Genomic DNA, 16,762 nt, shown 5'->3' on the forward strand with positions numbered 1-16,762 from the left:
GGAGAGCTATTTCGCTGGGTTCCTGTGAGGATTAAATACGAGAACAGATGTGATCGCGGTCACGTTTGCCCAGAGTAGGTGCTCAGTACTTCGTAGGCAACATGGGATGGCACTTAAAAGTGTGAGCCTTGAAGACTGACTACTTAGGCTTGGAAAGTTTCTCCCTCCATTACCAGCTACGTAACCTTGGGGGGTTATGTAAACTTCTCTGAGTCGCCGTGTGTTCGCTTATAACATGAGGATAATGACTGTTGTACCTACCTCATGGAGTTCTTTTGAGGACTTGAATAAGGTAACGCATGGAAAACATTTAGAACAGCCCCTGACATATAGTAAGTACCCAATAGGTGTTAGCCATAGTCATTATTATGAGCTATTCTATGAACGAAGGACTGTACCAAGTATTTCAAGAAATATGACGATGAGTGAGACCTGGCTCAACCTCTAGGGTGCTTTTAGTGTCCCTAGGGGCAGTAAGGAGCCGGAGTACCTTCAGTTCTCCCTGCCTGAGCAGCAATGCCAACAAGATCAAGTTTAACAGGGGAGGGCGCTGAACCTGCAGGGGAGTGCCAGGGCTGTGGGGTGAAGATAACAAACAACTGTGACTACCAAATGTTGAGCACCACCAAGCAAGGGCCTGTGGAAGGCACTTAACGCCCTGCGTCAAGACATTTCCAAATAACCCTAAGATGCAGGTCTCTTCTCTACTATAAAGGCTGTTGAAGATAAGAGAAGTGAAATCAGCACAGCCAGAAGAGGCATCACTAAGAATCTAATCCAGCTCTCTCTGACCCTGAAGCTGGGGTGACCTAGTTTATCATCCAGACTGGGTCACTTTTGAAATGGAATGGGGGGCGGGTGCTATTAATAATTCCATGAGGACTGTAGGCAGGAATGGGAGTGATCTGAGGCAGACCAGGGTGTGGGTCCGTGCTACCCAAGCACAGTGAACGCTCTTCCCACTGGGTCCAGCTGTCTCTAAGACCGGAACGTAGTGAGAGTTCAAACAGAAGAGAGGCGCTCTCTATCCATTTTGTTCCTGAAACTCTTTGCCAATCACGCTACCTGTGCTAGAGCAAAGACAGTACTGTCCCCAAGATACAGGTGCCCCAGTGCACGCCTGCTCCTTCGGTGGGCATAAACCAAATTCCTTGGAGCTCTGTGACATGCTAAGAAAACGGGATTCAGGGCTGTCTGTTAACTGCTGCTGCTATGAGTCTATCCTTATTCCTCTAATACAGATCATTAACATTTACAGAACTTTAACTACAGCAACTCTAACGAGCAGAGCTGTGATATACAGTTTCCCCATAAACATCCATCGAGGCTGACACTCATTCTCTGCTGGTACAGTAATTCAGCATCTCTGGACAAGTCATCGTGTTGAGGCTCTTTCTTTCTCCCTTAACTGCTGTTATTAGTGGTCGCAGAAGAATAATGAACTCCAGTTGTAAAAAAGGAGAAAGTGATATATTAACGATCATGGAGAATAAAAATACATAGATCAGTGACAGTCCCAACCTAAAGCGTAAAAACCTCGTTACAAGAAACAAGCGTTTGCAGAGCACTTACTGGGGGCCAGGGAGTGTGTGCATTGCTTGGCAAGCTGTGTCTAGTTCAGTGATTCCCAACAACCATATTGCCTAACAGTCATTGGTGACACTTTTAAAAACACGACTTCCTCGGCCCCCACCCCTGTAGATCTGCTTTGGTAAGGCTTGCATATATTTATATATAATGGGAGATGTCCAAAGTTCCCCCACTGGATTCCAACACTCCACTACGTTTATCTAGTTCAGTTAACATGACAACTATTATTTTCTCCATCTTGTGAATGAGGAGATTGAGGTTGGGTTGCTAAGGGGAGACGGAAGTAAAGTCTGATGATGCAGGATGAGGCCCTTGCTTCTCCACTTGTGCACACAGAATGACTCCATGTTAAGGTGACACTCGCTCTCACTTGTTACACTGCTTTTCCCCCTCTCCACCTCTCATTTTTCTACCTATCAGAGAGTCCTGTCAGCGTGTCATCATGTTTCTCTCCAGCAGCTTAGCAGCTGCCTTATCTCCAGTATTACTCCTTCCCACCATTGCGTGCCGTCAACATGGTACTCTGGTTTTCTCCCCCCTTCCTGTATTTGTAATCTGGTAGCCTTGTCTCTTTGTCTGTGTCTAGGCTGTTGTTTCCACTGTCACCTCGGAAGTCCTAGCCCCCTTACCCCTGTCATCACTGTAGGGATAACACTTGCAGTGTGATTGGGCCGTGGTCCTCCAGAGAGGATGGCCGTGGACTTGGCACAGACTTGAACTACCCACTGTGGCTGCTCCTTCCAGAACCCTTACGTCTCACCCTCATCGTAAAACACACATTGTCTCACACCTTTTGTTCTCCTCACCCTAGCATAATTCTTAAGACTACGTACTTCAAAGCTCACCCACTTAGGTGAAAATCTTAGCTCTGCCATTTACTAGCTGTGTGACCTTGGGCAAGTTCATTGACCCTTCTGTGCCTCAGTTCCCTCCTCTGAAAATGAGGATAGCAATAACACCTACATTCGTCATGGTAATTAAATGAGTTCTTGTACGAAAGCACCTTAGAATAGTGGCTGGTTCATACAGAGGAACTTCCGTCTAAGCATAAGCTATTATGGTTATCATCCTGCTTGACCCCTGCTTGGCCAAGAAGGGATGAGGTCTTAATATGACTATTCAGCTCATTCCTTTCTCTTTAGACCAGAATGGACTGTTTGGGGTATGTTCTAGAGACAGAATCAGCATTTCTTCGAATGATTGGATGTCAGGGTGTTGGAGAGAGAGGGATCAAGAGTAACTTGTACATTTGGGGACTTGATGGACCTAGAAAAACCAGAAATAAGGATCTCAACCACTTGTGACATAAGCAGAGATACTGATTAAATTAAAAAGGTCTTTCGTAAGACATAGCAAGGACGCAGGTAAAGAGGGTCTCTGCTTGTGGGATCTGTATGAGATCCCATTGAATATGCCATCCTGTAGCCCTAGCTCCATTGTCTTCAGAGTTGGGGTGTCCAGCACCAGAGAACAAACAGGAAAAAAAAGGCAGAGATCAGAGCACAGGTGTCAAAGTGACAAACGTGGTGTTCCCTTGACCCTATAGTAGTACGCACAAAGTGCCCCTTTTGTTTTAATTTTATAGTTTCTGCAATACTGGAAGGCACCTCCTAGAACTAGCCTCTGGTCACTTATGCATTTTTCTGTTCAAGCATTCTTTCCTTCCTCCTTCCACAGATATGGTCTAGTGTCCATCGTATGTCACGCACAGACACAGGGGCTATACAAGTCAGACCAGGTCCCATCCCTTGCACAGCTCACGGTTCATGGGAGAAGGCTGCCAACAAGCAAGTAAACAGACACGCAGAGCACAAAACCGAAGAGGAAAATGTGACAGGAGCTGGGAGCTGTGACTGTATGTAGGTACATAGAGGAGGTCTCTAGGGACATGACACCTGAGCCAAGATCTGAATTACGAGAAGAAACCAACCAGGTGGAGAGTAGAATCAGGACAGGGAAAGACGAGGGCAAAGGCCTTGAGGCAGGAGTGTTCTAGGGGTCCAGCAGGAACACGGAGAAGACTGGTGTTGGCCAGAGTGTGGTGGGAAAGGGGAGAGTGGTGGCGGATGAGCTCAGACTCAGAGGCAGCAGCCGAGCATGGACAGTAGTATAGATAATGGTAAGCAGTTTGGATTTTATCCCAAGTGTAACAGAAGACGGTGGAGGGTTTTCATCAGGGCAGTGAACCTGATCTGATCATTTTAAAATATCACTCTGGCTGCCGTGTGGGAGATGAACTTAAGGGGGAAAGTGTTAGAAGCAGCAGTCCAGGCAAAAGAGAATGCTGCCGAGGAGAAGGAGAGGGGCAGGCAGAGGAGCTGGGGTACGTCCTAGAGATAGAATCAGAGTTTCTTAAAGAACGATTGGCTGTCAGGGTGTGGGAGAGAGAGGGATGGAGAATCTCTTTGACACTTGGAGATTTGAGCATCTAGGCCTGAGTTGGTAGCCTTTACAGAAATCAGAAGACAAGGGAAGAACAGGTTTGGGGAGATCAAAAATTCTTTGGACCTGTTAAGTTTGAGTCTGGACAGTATGGGATGCAATCATTTTATCATTTGCCGGGGAGGATGGTAAGGCCAGGTATTGGCTAGACTTCGAGTAGTGAGGAATGTCAGAGATTGACTGCCACCCTCGAGCCGCCGATGGGTCTCGCTGATGGGAAGGACTTGAATTCAGAAGAAAATGCCATCCAGATATTAGAAGAGCTAGAAGAATAGCATATTTCTGTTCTTATAACTTTTTCTGGAACATCCCCCTAGTATTTCTTTGAAATTAGAGCCAGAGCCATTTACTCTGATTACAAAGTCTCATTAGGTCAAATGACAGTGGATACGACATCCTTTTTGGAGTTTACGATAGCAAATGCCATGTCTCTGTGAGTGAGTGAGTGAGTGTGTGTGTGTGTGTGTGTGTGTGTGTGCGCGCACACACACACACACATACATGCTGAGCATTTGAAAACACCATAAGGACTACCATGCCCTCTGCCTTGTAAATCATGCTATCACCAAGTTTCTTTCTGTTCAGTTTTCTATTCTCTTGTATATGCAAGTTCATCCATTTACTCTTTCTGTTTTTTTAAATCTGTCAGTTCAGTGTATTTTGTTTTTGTGTGTTAGCCCCTGGGCTATTTAGACATTAGGAATACAAAGATGAATGAGATACAGTTTCCCATACAAGGAACTTAGTGTCACGAGGTCATAGTCTGTAGTAGAGAAGAGAGAAAGCAATCAACCATTATAATTGGACATGTGTGGTGCCCAGAGGAGGATCATCTAGTCCATCCTGAGGGCCTTAGAGGAAGGCTTGGAACAGGTGAGTAGACCCAAGTCTCCAGGGTCTCCTGATGAACAAGGATGGGAAGGGCAGCCCATCACAAGGAGTAGCTTGTACCAAGGCCTGAGAGGGTAAGGAATATACTGAGAGACCTGTTAAGAGGGCAGGTGAAATCATGACACAAAGTTACAAACTATTTGTAGGTTGGATAATCAATCTGAGACAAGTATAGATAATGCTCTCACAGCTTTCCTCTGGCTTCAAACTTATAGGCTGCCTTCCAAGTCTAGACTGTTGGTGAACATCACCTCTCTTGACCCTTGGAATTCTGTGAAGGAGACATTTCTCTTGCTGTCTTACATATAAGCAAGCTGAGCTTTCCTTGGGGCCTTAGTTTCCTTGTTGTAAATTGTGAGCTGGGTTTCTCTGCTCTTACTTCTTCTTGCCTCCTCTAAGTCTGTTCACCCATGAGGGGAATTGTGTTGGAAATAAAGGAACTAGACTAGGAGTTGGGAACTTGGGGTTTCATCCTAGCTCGGCCACTAACATTATCATGATTTTGAAAAACTTGAAAGCCTCAGTTTCTTCATCTGAAAAAAATATAGGGTTGAGTTGTGTTAGAGATCTCTATAGCCTCTTCTAATTTTACTCCTCTGCAATTCATAAAACTTTCAAAAACGCCATCAAATAGGTCTGTAAAATCATCATAGTATTCTGAAAGGATACTCCACTGAATCGTTGACCCACTAATGGAGGTCTTTTTGCTATATGTCAGGCACTGTACTAATTAAGCTATTACCTCAAATCTTACACAGGGAAATCTTCAGTCTTGTGAGGTGGATAGTTCCCTAATTTTACAATAAAGAAAAATTCAAGAGATGGGTAAACTAGTCAAATTCCAGTCGCATGAAAACAGAATTCTTGTTTTGGTCATTTGCAGTGGAGTTGGCTTCAGTCCTGTGAATGGCGTTGCAGCAGTGAAAGTGGTCCACGCGCTGTGAAAATCCTCAGTGCGGTACCCCTGTCATAACTCTCCTCTTGCTCTGACCTGAATGGGCATCCTCCCATTTCCCTCACTTGACTGTTACAGCTCAGAGAAGGGACAGCATCCCGGTGCTCACAATATTGGCCCAGTGTAGGCGTTCAAGGAGAGTTTATTAATTAGGAAATGAATGCCTTGAGAGCTGAATCCAGGAACGAAGGAGTAAGGAAATGAATGCCTAAGATATAAAATCTGCATTCTTCCAGCGAAGAAAAGGAAAAGCACTCTACAGGGAACGGCTGTCAGAGCAGCAGGCAGAGCCCTCCATGACTATTTTTTCCTCTGCTGTGACATCTCTCCGTTTGTGATTTGCTCTGATTTGCTCTGCCTTCAGCCTGAGCCTCTGCTGCTCTCGCTTGATTTCAACTCCATCCAATATTTCTTGTTACCGTTTGGGTGCCATCTGGACCGCAGGAGTAGCCTCTCCAAGAGCGACGCAGCAGCGGAGAAAGAGCTGACGGCCTGTCTGAGAGCCCCCCTGCCCGCCCCCGCAGGAGTGTGCTGAGAGCCTGTCATCCTGCTGACAGGAGCCAATTTCACTTTCCTGTGATTCTAATTCACCCCTTTTCAAAGTACTGAACTGGCGCCAAATCTTGTTAGGAGTTTTTGAAAAATCCTTGAGTTTTGCTAATGTGGAACTAGAATAATGGATTTTTCTTTTAAAAAAAAGAGATGGGGTAAAGGAAGAGAGAATGAAAAACAAATAATTATAAGCTTCGGGCAATCATTCCCCTTTGGTTTCTCCTCGCTATATGTTTAGACCTGGGCAGGTGTGTTTATTCTGTTGACAGCCAGTAACGTAGCCAAGCTATCTTGCAACCTGCACCTTCCCCCACAAAGGATCCACAGCAAGGAAGGTCCCCCCCGCTTTCTAAACTCGTCCTTGTCACACGTCAGAGCTCTGGGGTGAGGCCATGGGCTGGAGCTGGGATCAAGAGTCCCGGAAGCTTCCACGTATCAGAGCATGAAGTCATCCCCCAGGGCTTCTAGAGAAGCTCCATGGTAGACTGGTGTTTTCGGCGTTTCTTCTTCATCCCCATCACTGGCCTCATGTGGGCTCTCACCAGATTATCATCTCTCTCTTTATAATCACTGCCTCGTGACAACAGTATTGATACCATCAAAATCCCCAGCACCGTTCTTGCCACTGTCTCAAAATGTCTGACCCCTCAGGATGGGATCGGACACTAGCAGTAGTAACCACAGGCGTGAATCATGTCATCACTTTGAACTACGCCCTATATACTACAGGCTTCGTGTGAATCATCTCATTTATGACACCAATCATGTGATAATTCCCTGTTTTCTCCTCTGTCTCCCTCACGCCATGTAAGGACGAGGGCTGTGTCTTATCGAAGATGCTCAATTAATTGATGTGGAGGGACCGGGTGGTGGGTTATCACGGCTTATGACCGCCACCGGTGTCCCCACCGCTGCTCCCCCTCAGCACGGACACCATCATTTCCTGGGCATCACCACCAGCATCTCCTTCCCTTTATCACTGTTGCTGAGATCAGGCTGACTTAGATCTTAGTATCTTATCGCATAATCAGTAGCAGCCTACAAATTGCACCCCCAACCCCATCCTTAGGTGTATTTTCAAGAAAATAAGGGATGTGTTTTAGAAAACCCAGGTGTGAAAACACAGAGTTGCCCACTGAGTTCTGAAACAGGTGTAAGGAAGACAGTGGAGAAGAGAAGGGTGCGGGGTAGACGGAATAAACAGTGGGGCTGATGGACTTCACAACGGTCCAGCCTTGCCAGGGTTCAAGCTTGGGGAAAAGATGCAGGAGCGGGAACCCGCTGTGACCAATGTCTGGCCTATGAAAATCATTCCACACGTTTAGCCTCTCTTCCAGGTGACTTTGTTCCTTCCCTGGACCAGTGTTTCCCAGACTTTTGCCATGGCCTGGAACCCGCCTACCCTCACTTACCAAGCATATAATCCCATGGCTTTCCTTTCCTTTCTTCTTCCTTTCTTTCCTCCCTATCTGTCTCTTCGTTTCCTCTCTCGCTCCTCTCTCTGTCTCTTTCCCAGCCATCTCTCCCTCGTCCCTTCTTCCTCCCTCCCTCCCATCCTTCCTTCCCTTTCTGTACTTTTGGAAAGGGAACTGACGTCCTTAGAGAGATTTTACTCTCTCACTTGCTGTGCTAATTCTTTTCAGGTACATCCACCTTCTCACCACTTCTTCTCAGCGAGCCCATGTTGTAAGCATTATTCTTCCTATTTCTTTTTTTTTTTTTTTTTTTTTCTCTTCCTATTTCTTGAGGAGAAAACTGAGGCTCAGAGTGAGGAAGGAATTCACCCGAGCAAACACCAATGAAAGTAGAAGTTTGAACTGAAAGCCGCTGTTGGAGTATAGTTGATTTACAATGTTGTGTTAGTTTCAGGTGTACGGCAAAGTGATTCAGTTATGCGTATACATATATCCATTCTTTTTCAGATTCTTTTCCCATATAGGTTATTACAGAATATTGTGTTCCCTCTGCTATACAGTAGGTCCTTGTCGATTATCTATTTTATATATAGTAGTGTGTGTATGTTAATCCCAAGCTCCTAATTTATCCCCCTCCCCACGTTTCCCCTTTGGTAACCATAAGTTTGTTTTCAAAGTCTGTGAGTCTGCTTCTGTTTTGTAAATAAGTTCATTTGTATTACTTTTTTTTAGATTCCACATAGAACTGTTATCATATGTGTCTCGCTCAGTCTTGTTTATTTCACGTAGTATGATAATCTCTAGGTCCATCCATGTTGCTGCAAATGGCATTATTTCATTCTTTTTATGGCTGAGTAATATTCCATTGTATATATGTACATTCCTCTGTCGACGGTCATTTAGTTTGCTTCCATGTCTTGTGAAAGCTGCTGTTTCTAATATCCCTCTGCCCACTTCCCCACCCTGCCTCTCCTAAAAACATCAAGTTTCTCACTTTAAAAGCAACCATTGTTTTCAAATGCAAGCACATTGGTTTTCTTGACCTGGTTAAAGTTGGGAAGGTCAAGACTCCAGAGTCAGAGTCCTCAGCCACAGCTGCCCTTGTTCATTCACGTTAGCACAGTCCAGTCAACCTAGCCCCCTCACCTTCGTGCAAGGAGTCTACCTTTCTCATGCCCCTGAATAAAGCACCAGCAAATTCCTTTTACCACCAGTCTGCATCCTGACTCTCTTCTTGCATGTTAACAAAGGCCATTTCAACCTAAATATCCGTTGATGGCTGAATGGATAAAGAAAATGTGGTATATACATACAGTGGAATATTATTTAGCCCTGAAAAAGAAGTCTATCCTTGCTTATGTGACAACTTGGCTGAACCTTGAGGACATTATGCTGTGTGAAATAAGCCAATCACGGAAAGGCAAATACTGCAGGATACTGCTTATATGAGGTCCATAAAGTAGTCAAACACATAGAAGCGGAGAGTAGAATGGTGATTGCCAGCAGCTGGGCGAGAGGGAGGTGGGGAGATGCTATTTAATTGGTATAAAGTTAGTTATGCAAAAGATTAAGTCCTAGAGATTGTGCCTACAGTTAGCAGTAAATACTGTGTTGTACACTGTAAAATGTGTTAAGAAGATAGATCTCATGTCGTGTTCTTAACACAATAAAAAAAAATGGGGAAAATGGAGGCTGTTTTAAGGACCAACTTCATTTTTAGGAAGCTGGATGTAAATATTTCATTGTCCAGGGATTAGCAGATGTATTACACTTGTGTGCGCTTCAAGGGAAGATGTAACTTTCATTATAAGGTCTAACCATTTCCCTCCACCCTCTAGCCTTCCAGACAACCTTTAGGACCCTCCTAAAATGGTAGCTGGCAGAAGGAGGGCAATTAACTGCTAAAATGCAGCCCAGCTTTGAGTAGTTAGGGGCAACTTCTCAGTCATTACAGGGACAAATCCACAAAGCAGCACAAATTCCTCTGTTAGGTCAAGGCCTTGAGTCCAGCAAGACCACTGAGCCCCAAATCCCAGTAGGCTGGGACAGTTTGGCCTTAAAGGGGATTCCATTCTGTTGGAATGATGATGAGGTTCCATGGATTTCCACTTGAAATCCATTAAAGGAATCTTAACTTCCTTTAAAAAAAAAAACCCACCAACATCTGGGTCTGGCTTAGCCCAGGCAATGACAAAACTTACATCCAGAAGAAGGCTACTGTTTTTGCAAACTGAATTTGATTTCACGGTACTGTCTAGACATAGCAAAGAATTCAGTTGTCCCATACAACCCTTCTGGTCAATGCCAAGGTAGGATATTCTTTAAAAGAATAGAAGAGACTATATAAGGAAGGGATATGTTTAGTGTTTAGAAAGCACCCAGTCAGCTGAATTTTTTTGTTTTGTTTTGTTTTTTAATAATCTGTTATCTAGAGCTTAGCTCTCCAGTACAGTAGCCACTGGTCACATGTGGCTATTTAAAATGATATTAATTAAAACGAAATACAATTTAAAATGCGATTCATTATTCACACAAGCCATATTTGAAGGCTCAAGAGCCACGTGTAGCCACTGGCTACCATGTTGGAAGGGCAGGTGTACAACTTTTCATCATCACAGAAAGTTCTGTTGGACAGTGCGGCTCTTGGGAGAAATCATTTATTAACATCACATTTTCTGCTCTGCATCTCAACTCCCCCCACCCCCACTTTGTTCTTCAATTGCCAAACAGAGCTTTTCCTGTTTTCCTCTCCCGAGAATTAGGAAAGTGGCTATTTACTCCTGGCTAACAGAGAGCATAAACTCCGAGATACCCCAGAGGGCATTAGTCTTTATTAGCACATGTCTTCATTGTTAAATCACTCACCAGGCAACAGCACCTGCGTCCAAATGCCTGGAATCAAGAGGTGTGTTAATAGTACCCACCTTGGTGCAGTTACAGATCACTTAAGTTAATCCATTCCTCCTGAGCTTTCTAAATGGATAATTGAATTCATTCTTCTGCAGCATCAGCTTGGGTTCTGAGCTGAGATCTTCATGCCTTGTGCCCTCCCTGCCCCACTCTTGTCCCACCCCCATGCTGGAGTGATTATATATCCTGGCTCTGCTCTGAGCTTCAAGAGAGCAAGGACCAAGTATTATTCATCTTTGTTATCTCCAGTGCCTAGTCAGGACACAGCAAGTGCAAAGCACCCAGTGAATGTTTGTTGAAGAAATTAATTAATCAATTATGTAATCAATCAAGATGCCTTCAGTTTTCCCAGTAGGACTTTCATGAATTATTCCTACAGAGAGTTCATTCCCCAACATGGTGATTCACAAGTCTGGCTGCCTGTTAGAATCACCTGGGGAGCTTTTAGAACCTACTGATGCCAGGACCCCACCCCAGACCAGTAGAATCCAAGTCTCAGATGCAGGGCTCAGGCATGCGAAGTTTTGTAAAAGCTGCCCCAGAGGATTACATTGTGCAGCCAGGGGTGAGAACCACTGCAGGTTTCTTATTTGGCAGCCATAAATAAGTTTTCATCCTTTTTAACGTGTTCACACCAAGTCCCATCTCATCCACTCATGTTTGCTGCAAGAGTAACATGAGTCTGGTCTTAAGAGTTACCTTATTCAGTTATGGGACAATAGTAGTGTCCCCAGTGCTCCAAAGAGATTATGGGAAAGTAAACTCCCTGTGGAAGCTTTATTTCAATGTCTTAATGACGATTCAGGCTACAACTGTATTAAAACAACCCGAGAGAATCTCTTCCTTTAAATCCTCACTGGAAGTTCAAATTGTGAGTAAATTGGATTGTCATATTGAGTTTGTTTATTTTTTTTATACAGCAGGTTCTTATTAGTTATCTGTTTTATACATATTAGTGTATATATGTCAATCCCAATCTCCCACTTCATCCCACCACCACTACTACCCACCCCGCTTTACCCCCTTGGTGTCCATATGTGTATTCTCTACATCTATGTCTCTATTTCTGCCTTGCAAACCGGTTCATCTGTACCATTTTTCTAGATTCCACGTATGTGTGTTAATATACGATATATATTTTTCTATTTCCGACTTACTTCACTCTGTATGACAGTCTCTAGGTCCATCCATCCAAAGAACGAAAAGACCCAATTTCATTCTTTTTTATGGTTAATATTGCATCGTATATATGTACCACATCTTCTTTATCCATTTGTCTGTAGATGGGCATTTAGGTTGCTTCCATGACCTGGCTATTGTAAATAGTGCTGCAATGAACATTGGGGTGCATGTGTCTTTTTGAATTATGGTTTTCTCTGGGTATGTGGCCAGTAGTGGGAAAGTTGGATCATATGGTAATTCTATTTTTAGTTTTTTAAGGAACCTCCATACTGTTTTCCATAGTGGCTGTATCAATTTACATTCCCACCAGCAGTGCAAGAGGGTTCCCTTTTCTTCACACCCTCTCCAGCATTTGTTGTTTGTAGATTTTCAGATGATGCCCATTCTAACTGGTGTGAGGTGATACCTCATTGTAGTTTTGATTTGCATTTCTCTAATAATTAGTGATGTTGAGCAGCTTTTCATGTGCCTCTTGGCCATATATGTCTTCTTTGGAGAAATGTCTGTTTAGGTCTTCGGCCCATTTTAATATTGAGCTGCATGAGCTATTTATATATTTTGGAGATTAATCCTTTGTCTGTTGATTCGTTTGCAAATATTTTCTCCCATTCTGAGGGTTGTCTTTTCATCTTGATTATAGTTTCCTTAGGTGTGCAAAAGCATTTAAGTTTCATTAGGTCCCATTTGTTTATTTTTTGGTTTTATTTCCATTACTCTAGGAGGTGGGTCAAAAAAGATCTTGCTGTGATTTATGTCAAAGAGTGTTCTTCCTATGTTTCCCTCTAAGAGTTTTGTAGTGTCCTGTCTTACATTTAGGTCTTTAATCCATTTTGAGTTTATTTTTGTGTATGGTGTTAGGGAGTGTTCTAATTTCATTCTTTTACATGTAGCTGCCCGGTTTTCCCAGCACCACTTATTGAAGAGACTGTCTTTTCTCCACTGTATATCCTTGCCTTCTTTGTCATAGATTAGTTGACCATAGGTGCGTGGGTTTATCTCTGGGCTTTCTGTCCTGTTCCATTGATCTATATTTCTGTTTTTGTGCCAGTACCATATTGTCTTGATTACTGTAGCTTTGTAGTATAGTCTGAAGTCAGGGAGTCTGATTCCTCATATTGAATTTTTAAAAGCAGAATACAAAGCTGCATGCATGCCATGGTAGTAACTGTAAGAAATGTATCTAATAAGGGGGAAAAAAAGACTTGAAGGTAAATGAACAAAAACTCTAGTAGTATTTGTGGGTAAAGCAGGAGATGGGGATGCAGGGAGACTAGGGAATGGGTTCCACGTTCTGCCCATGAGAATCAATTGAGAGAAAGTGCACTGGCTGGAGGGGTCTCCCACTGGGTGGCTGAAGTGCCCAGAGTGTTACTGAAGGTTACCCCAGGTGGGAGGAAGGAACTCCAAGAAATGACTGAGCCAAGATCAAAACAGGAAGGTAACCACAAGCTCCAGGTACAAAGGGTATAGATGGGAAGATGCTCAGGTAAGACTGTAGACAGAAGGGAGGAGAGGGAGAAGGTGGGGTCAACAGTGGACTGAGGGGTTCAGGACTAAGGCCAGGAAGTGTTGGGCATCCTTTTTCACAGGATCTGGTCCGTGCTCTCAAGTGGGGGTGATTTCTAAAGGGGGGCTTCCCGCAAGATGTTTTTTTCTTCTTCTTCTATCTTTTTCCAAATATCATATAGTAATAGTTTCTTAATATTAAAAAATGTGTTCCTGTGCATTGCAAAACAGAGCCAAAAGAAATAGGATGAGAAGATCCTAATAATAGCTCTGATTTATAAACATCTCTATGTGCAAAACACCAACCAAAACATTGCACACACATCTCAAGTTAACCCTCTCCATAAACCTGAGATGATGTTATCATTATCATCCCCACTTTGAAGACGAGAAAACTGGGGCCCACGGACTTGTCCAGGGTCGCGCAGCCAGCACGGGGCACAGCCATGATTCAGTCCGTATTTGTGTGACTCCGAAGAGATGCATTTGCTCTCACGTCCAGACCAATCTCCATCTGAATTTATGGAAATCGCCTCCTCACAGCCCAGCCCCACCCCTCACCAAAAGCCTCCTCTTCTGTCACCAGCAAAGTGACGGACTCACACCAGTGCTGGCTGTCCTCACACATTTTCATTATGTGGTGGGGCTTTTATGAGACTCTCCCCCACCAGCTGTTTTTCAAATTTATTTAATTCATCCATCATGCTCTGAAGCCATTTGCTTTTTAATATTGGACAGAGGTAATGAGATTTTGGACACTAAAAAATGTTTTTATTAAAAGTTATGACCCAGAGCTAGTTGGTAGGGGCTGTGCCATAAATCCTTAGAAGTGTGAGATTTATAAAGGATGTAGCAGCATAACCTTAACCTTTCAGGCCACACCGTAGGTTACAGGATCACTTAGACTAATATTGTCTCCCTGTCTCTGGCCAAATAATAATAATAATTATTATTATTATTATTAAAGTGGTTATCTGATGTGGTCCTTCCTCCTCTTCTCTTGGCCACTGTTGACTCCTGGCGAGCCAGGGCCTGGTGGGAGCAGGTGGTTGATGACGGAATCTGCTGGTGTCTGGCCCGAAGGCTCTGCTGTGGTAGGTACGGGCGTGTGGGTTTTCCTGCTCTGCTCTGCGACCCTGTAACTGGGGCTGAGTGATGTACAGTCACGTTTGCTACAGTCAGAGTGAAAGTGATCATGGCTGGTGGTTTCTCCACTCCTCCATGGCCAACAGGAAGCTCTCCTCAAAATTTGGAAACAATGCATTTCTGTTCAAGCATAATAACTCCAATTTAATGTCAATATTTCAGATTTATATTAATGTTACGCTGCTTGGAAGTCACCCAAAGTGTAATTAGCCTGGAAGTGTAGACCAAAACATGGGCATTAAAAATATATGTATACAGGGACTTCCCTGGCGGTCCAGTGGTAAAGAATCTGCCTTCCACTGCTGGGGATGCGGGTTCGATCCCTGGTCAGGGAACTAAGATCCCGCATGCTGCAACTAAGCCCACGCGCCACAGCTACTGAGCTCGCTCGCTGCAAAGAGCGAGCCGGAGTGCCACAAACTACAGAGCCCACGCGCTCTGGACCCCACGCCACAACTAGAGAAGAGAAAAGCTATGCGCCACAACTAGAGAGAAGCCCGCACTGCAGTGAAGATCCCGCCTGCCGCAACTAAGACTGGACGCAGCCAAGAAAGAAAGAAAGAGAGGGAGGGAGGGAGGGAGGGAGGGAGGGAGGGAGGAAAGAAGGAAGGAAGAAAGGGAAAAAGAAAAAATACACGTGTATATATATAGAGATGTTATACATACTAATATGTATTAATGTTGTGACTTTGTTAAATTAACATTGGTTAAGTAAAGCCCTGGGGTGTTGTCGGATGGTGAGCCAGGGTTCAGCGAAAGACCACCAGGGAATTGAAATAGAGAAGTTTATTACTCTCAGTTCCTAGAGGAAGGGGCATGAGGGGAGGTCAGGGCAGGATGCAGGCAGAGAGCAAGGCAGGACCTGGGCACTTGCCTTTATTAGGGTTCCCAGCCTGAGGCCAGATTGGTCAATTCAAACAAAAAAAAGCAGGGTTTCGTTAAGTGTCAAAGGAATCTTATCTAAGGGGTACATAAAGGAAGGCCCTGGGAGGCTGGGGAGAGTGTGATCATAAGGGCTGTTTGGATGGTCATATCAGAAACTGACATTTATTTGTGACTCTGTGGGTTGTTATCTAGGGCCTGCCTCACTGGAGAGGCTAGTGTCGTCAGTTCAAGGCCCGTGCAGGCCGCTTGGCCACACAAAGTGGATACTTAGGCAGCAGTATTATGGAGCGGTTTAGCAAAGCTCTCAACAGTTATAAACAACAAAATAAAAAAATTATCAAAACAATTAGGTTTGGTCAACTACCAGCTATTCTTAGTAGCGCGCATTTGTTCATACATTTTCAAGCCCGATCCCCTGTGATCTGCTAGGGATTCAAGAACAAATGCATCGTGGTCCCTGCTTCAGGGAGTTCACCGTGTAGTGGCCACAAGCGATGCGCTGTTGCTCTCAGAGGATGGTTTTCAGCCTAGGGGACCAAGGAAAGCTTCGTGGAAGAGGTGGCCTTTCAGCTAGGTTTGAGGAATTGGGTGAGCTTTGGGCTTGCAAGGCTGAGAAGAGCATTTCAAGCAGAAAAGGCCGCATGCACAAAGGCACTTATAAAACCTGCTGTTCACAGACTGCTCCAAGTTAACTAAGTTTGGCTGAAACACATGATAACACTTCTTCCTTTTAAAGCAAAAATCTCAAGGGTAAACATCATGCTCTTATCTGCTTCCACTGTTGAGACTGGCCGAGTCAGGGCTGTAATTTAAGGAAGATGGACTTTAAACTTACAAACTCCCCATTGCTTGTATTTCCTCATCAGGCCCGTGTTTTATCATAAGCTGGGAGCATATTCTAGCGTTTTCACAGTACGTTAGCAACAGCTCCCACCTCCTGAGACCACGGGAGTGTAAACCATAGATCCCGTCATCATTAAACTCATAAACCCATGTCATTTGTATGTCATTCACTTCATCCTCATTCATCATCCCTTACGCTTTCAGAACAGCTGTACGTTTGAAGATTTTGAAGAACGGTTTGCAGTGGCGACCCCTGTAAGTGTGAGAGGGCCCTACCTGATTAACTGTTTCATGTCATTGTCCCATCGCTCATTTCATGCTCATAAGTCGTGCCTTGTGCTTACAGAACAGAAAGCTGCCGATGGACTTTGATGAGATTTTTGAGGCAACAAAGGTAAGGCCTCCAGGCTCTTGTGAAATGAGGGTTGCTCTGGTCATTCGCATC

General features: G+C 44.3%; 1 protein-coding gene across 7 annotated transcripts in view; it reads left to right on the top strand.

Moving 5' to 3' along the window:
• DAB1 (DAB adaptor protein 1) overlaps nucleotides 1-16,762 on the top strand; it is a 421,097-nt gene that overhangs the window by 368,599 nt on the left and 35,736 nt on the right. For 4 of the 7 annotated variants that reach the window (XM_029228760.1, XM_029228766.1, XM_029228764.1 and 1 more), the window contains 2 exons: nucleotides 16,522-16,572; nucleotides 16,664-16,711. The exons of the other annotated variants lie outside the window; for them this stretch is intronic. In XM_029228760.1, coding sequence (XP_029084593.1) covers nucleotides 16,522-16,572; nucleotides 16,664-16,711 — 99 coding nt within the window. The remainder of the gene's footprint in view (nucleotides 1-16,521; nucleotides 16,573-16,663; nucleotides 16,712-16,762) is intronic. 7 annotated transcript variants of the gene reach the window in all.

This window comes from Monodon monoceros, unplaced genomic scaffold, assembly GCF_005190385.1.
Source record: "Monodon monoceros isolate NGI ecotype Baffin Bay Population unplaced genomic scaffold, NGI_Narwhal_1 Super_Scaffold_18, whole genome shotgun sequence".
In the NCBI taxonomy this organism is placed as follows: domain Eukaryota; kingdom Metazoa; phylum Chordata; class Mammalia; order Artiodactyla; family Monodontidae; genus Monodon; species Monodon monoceros.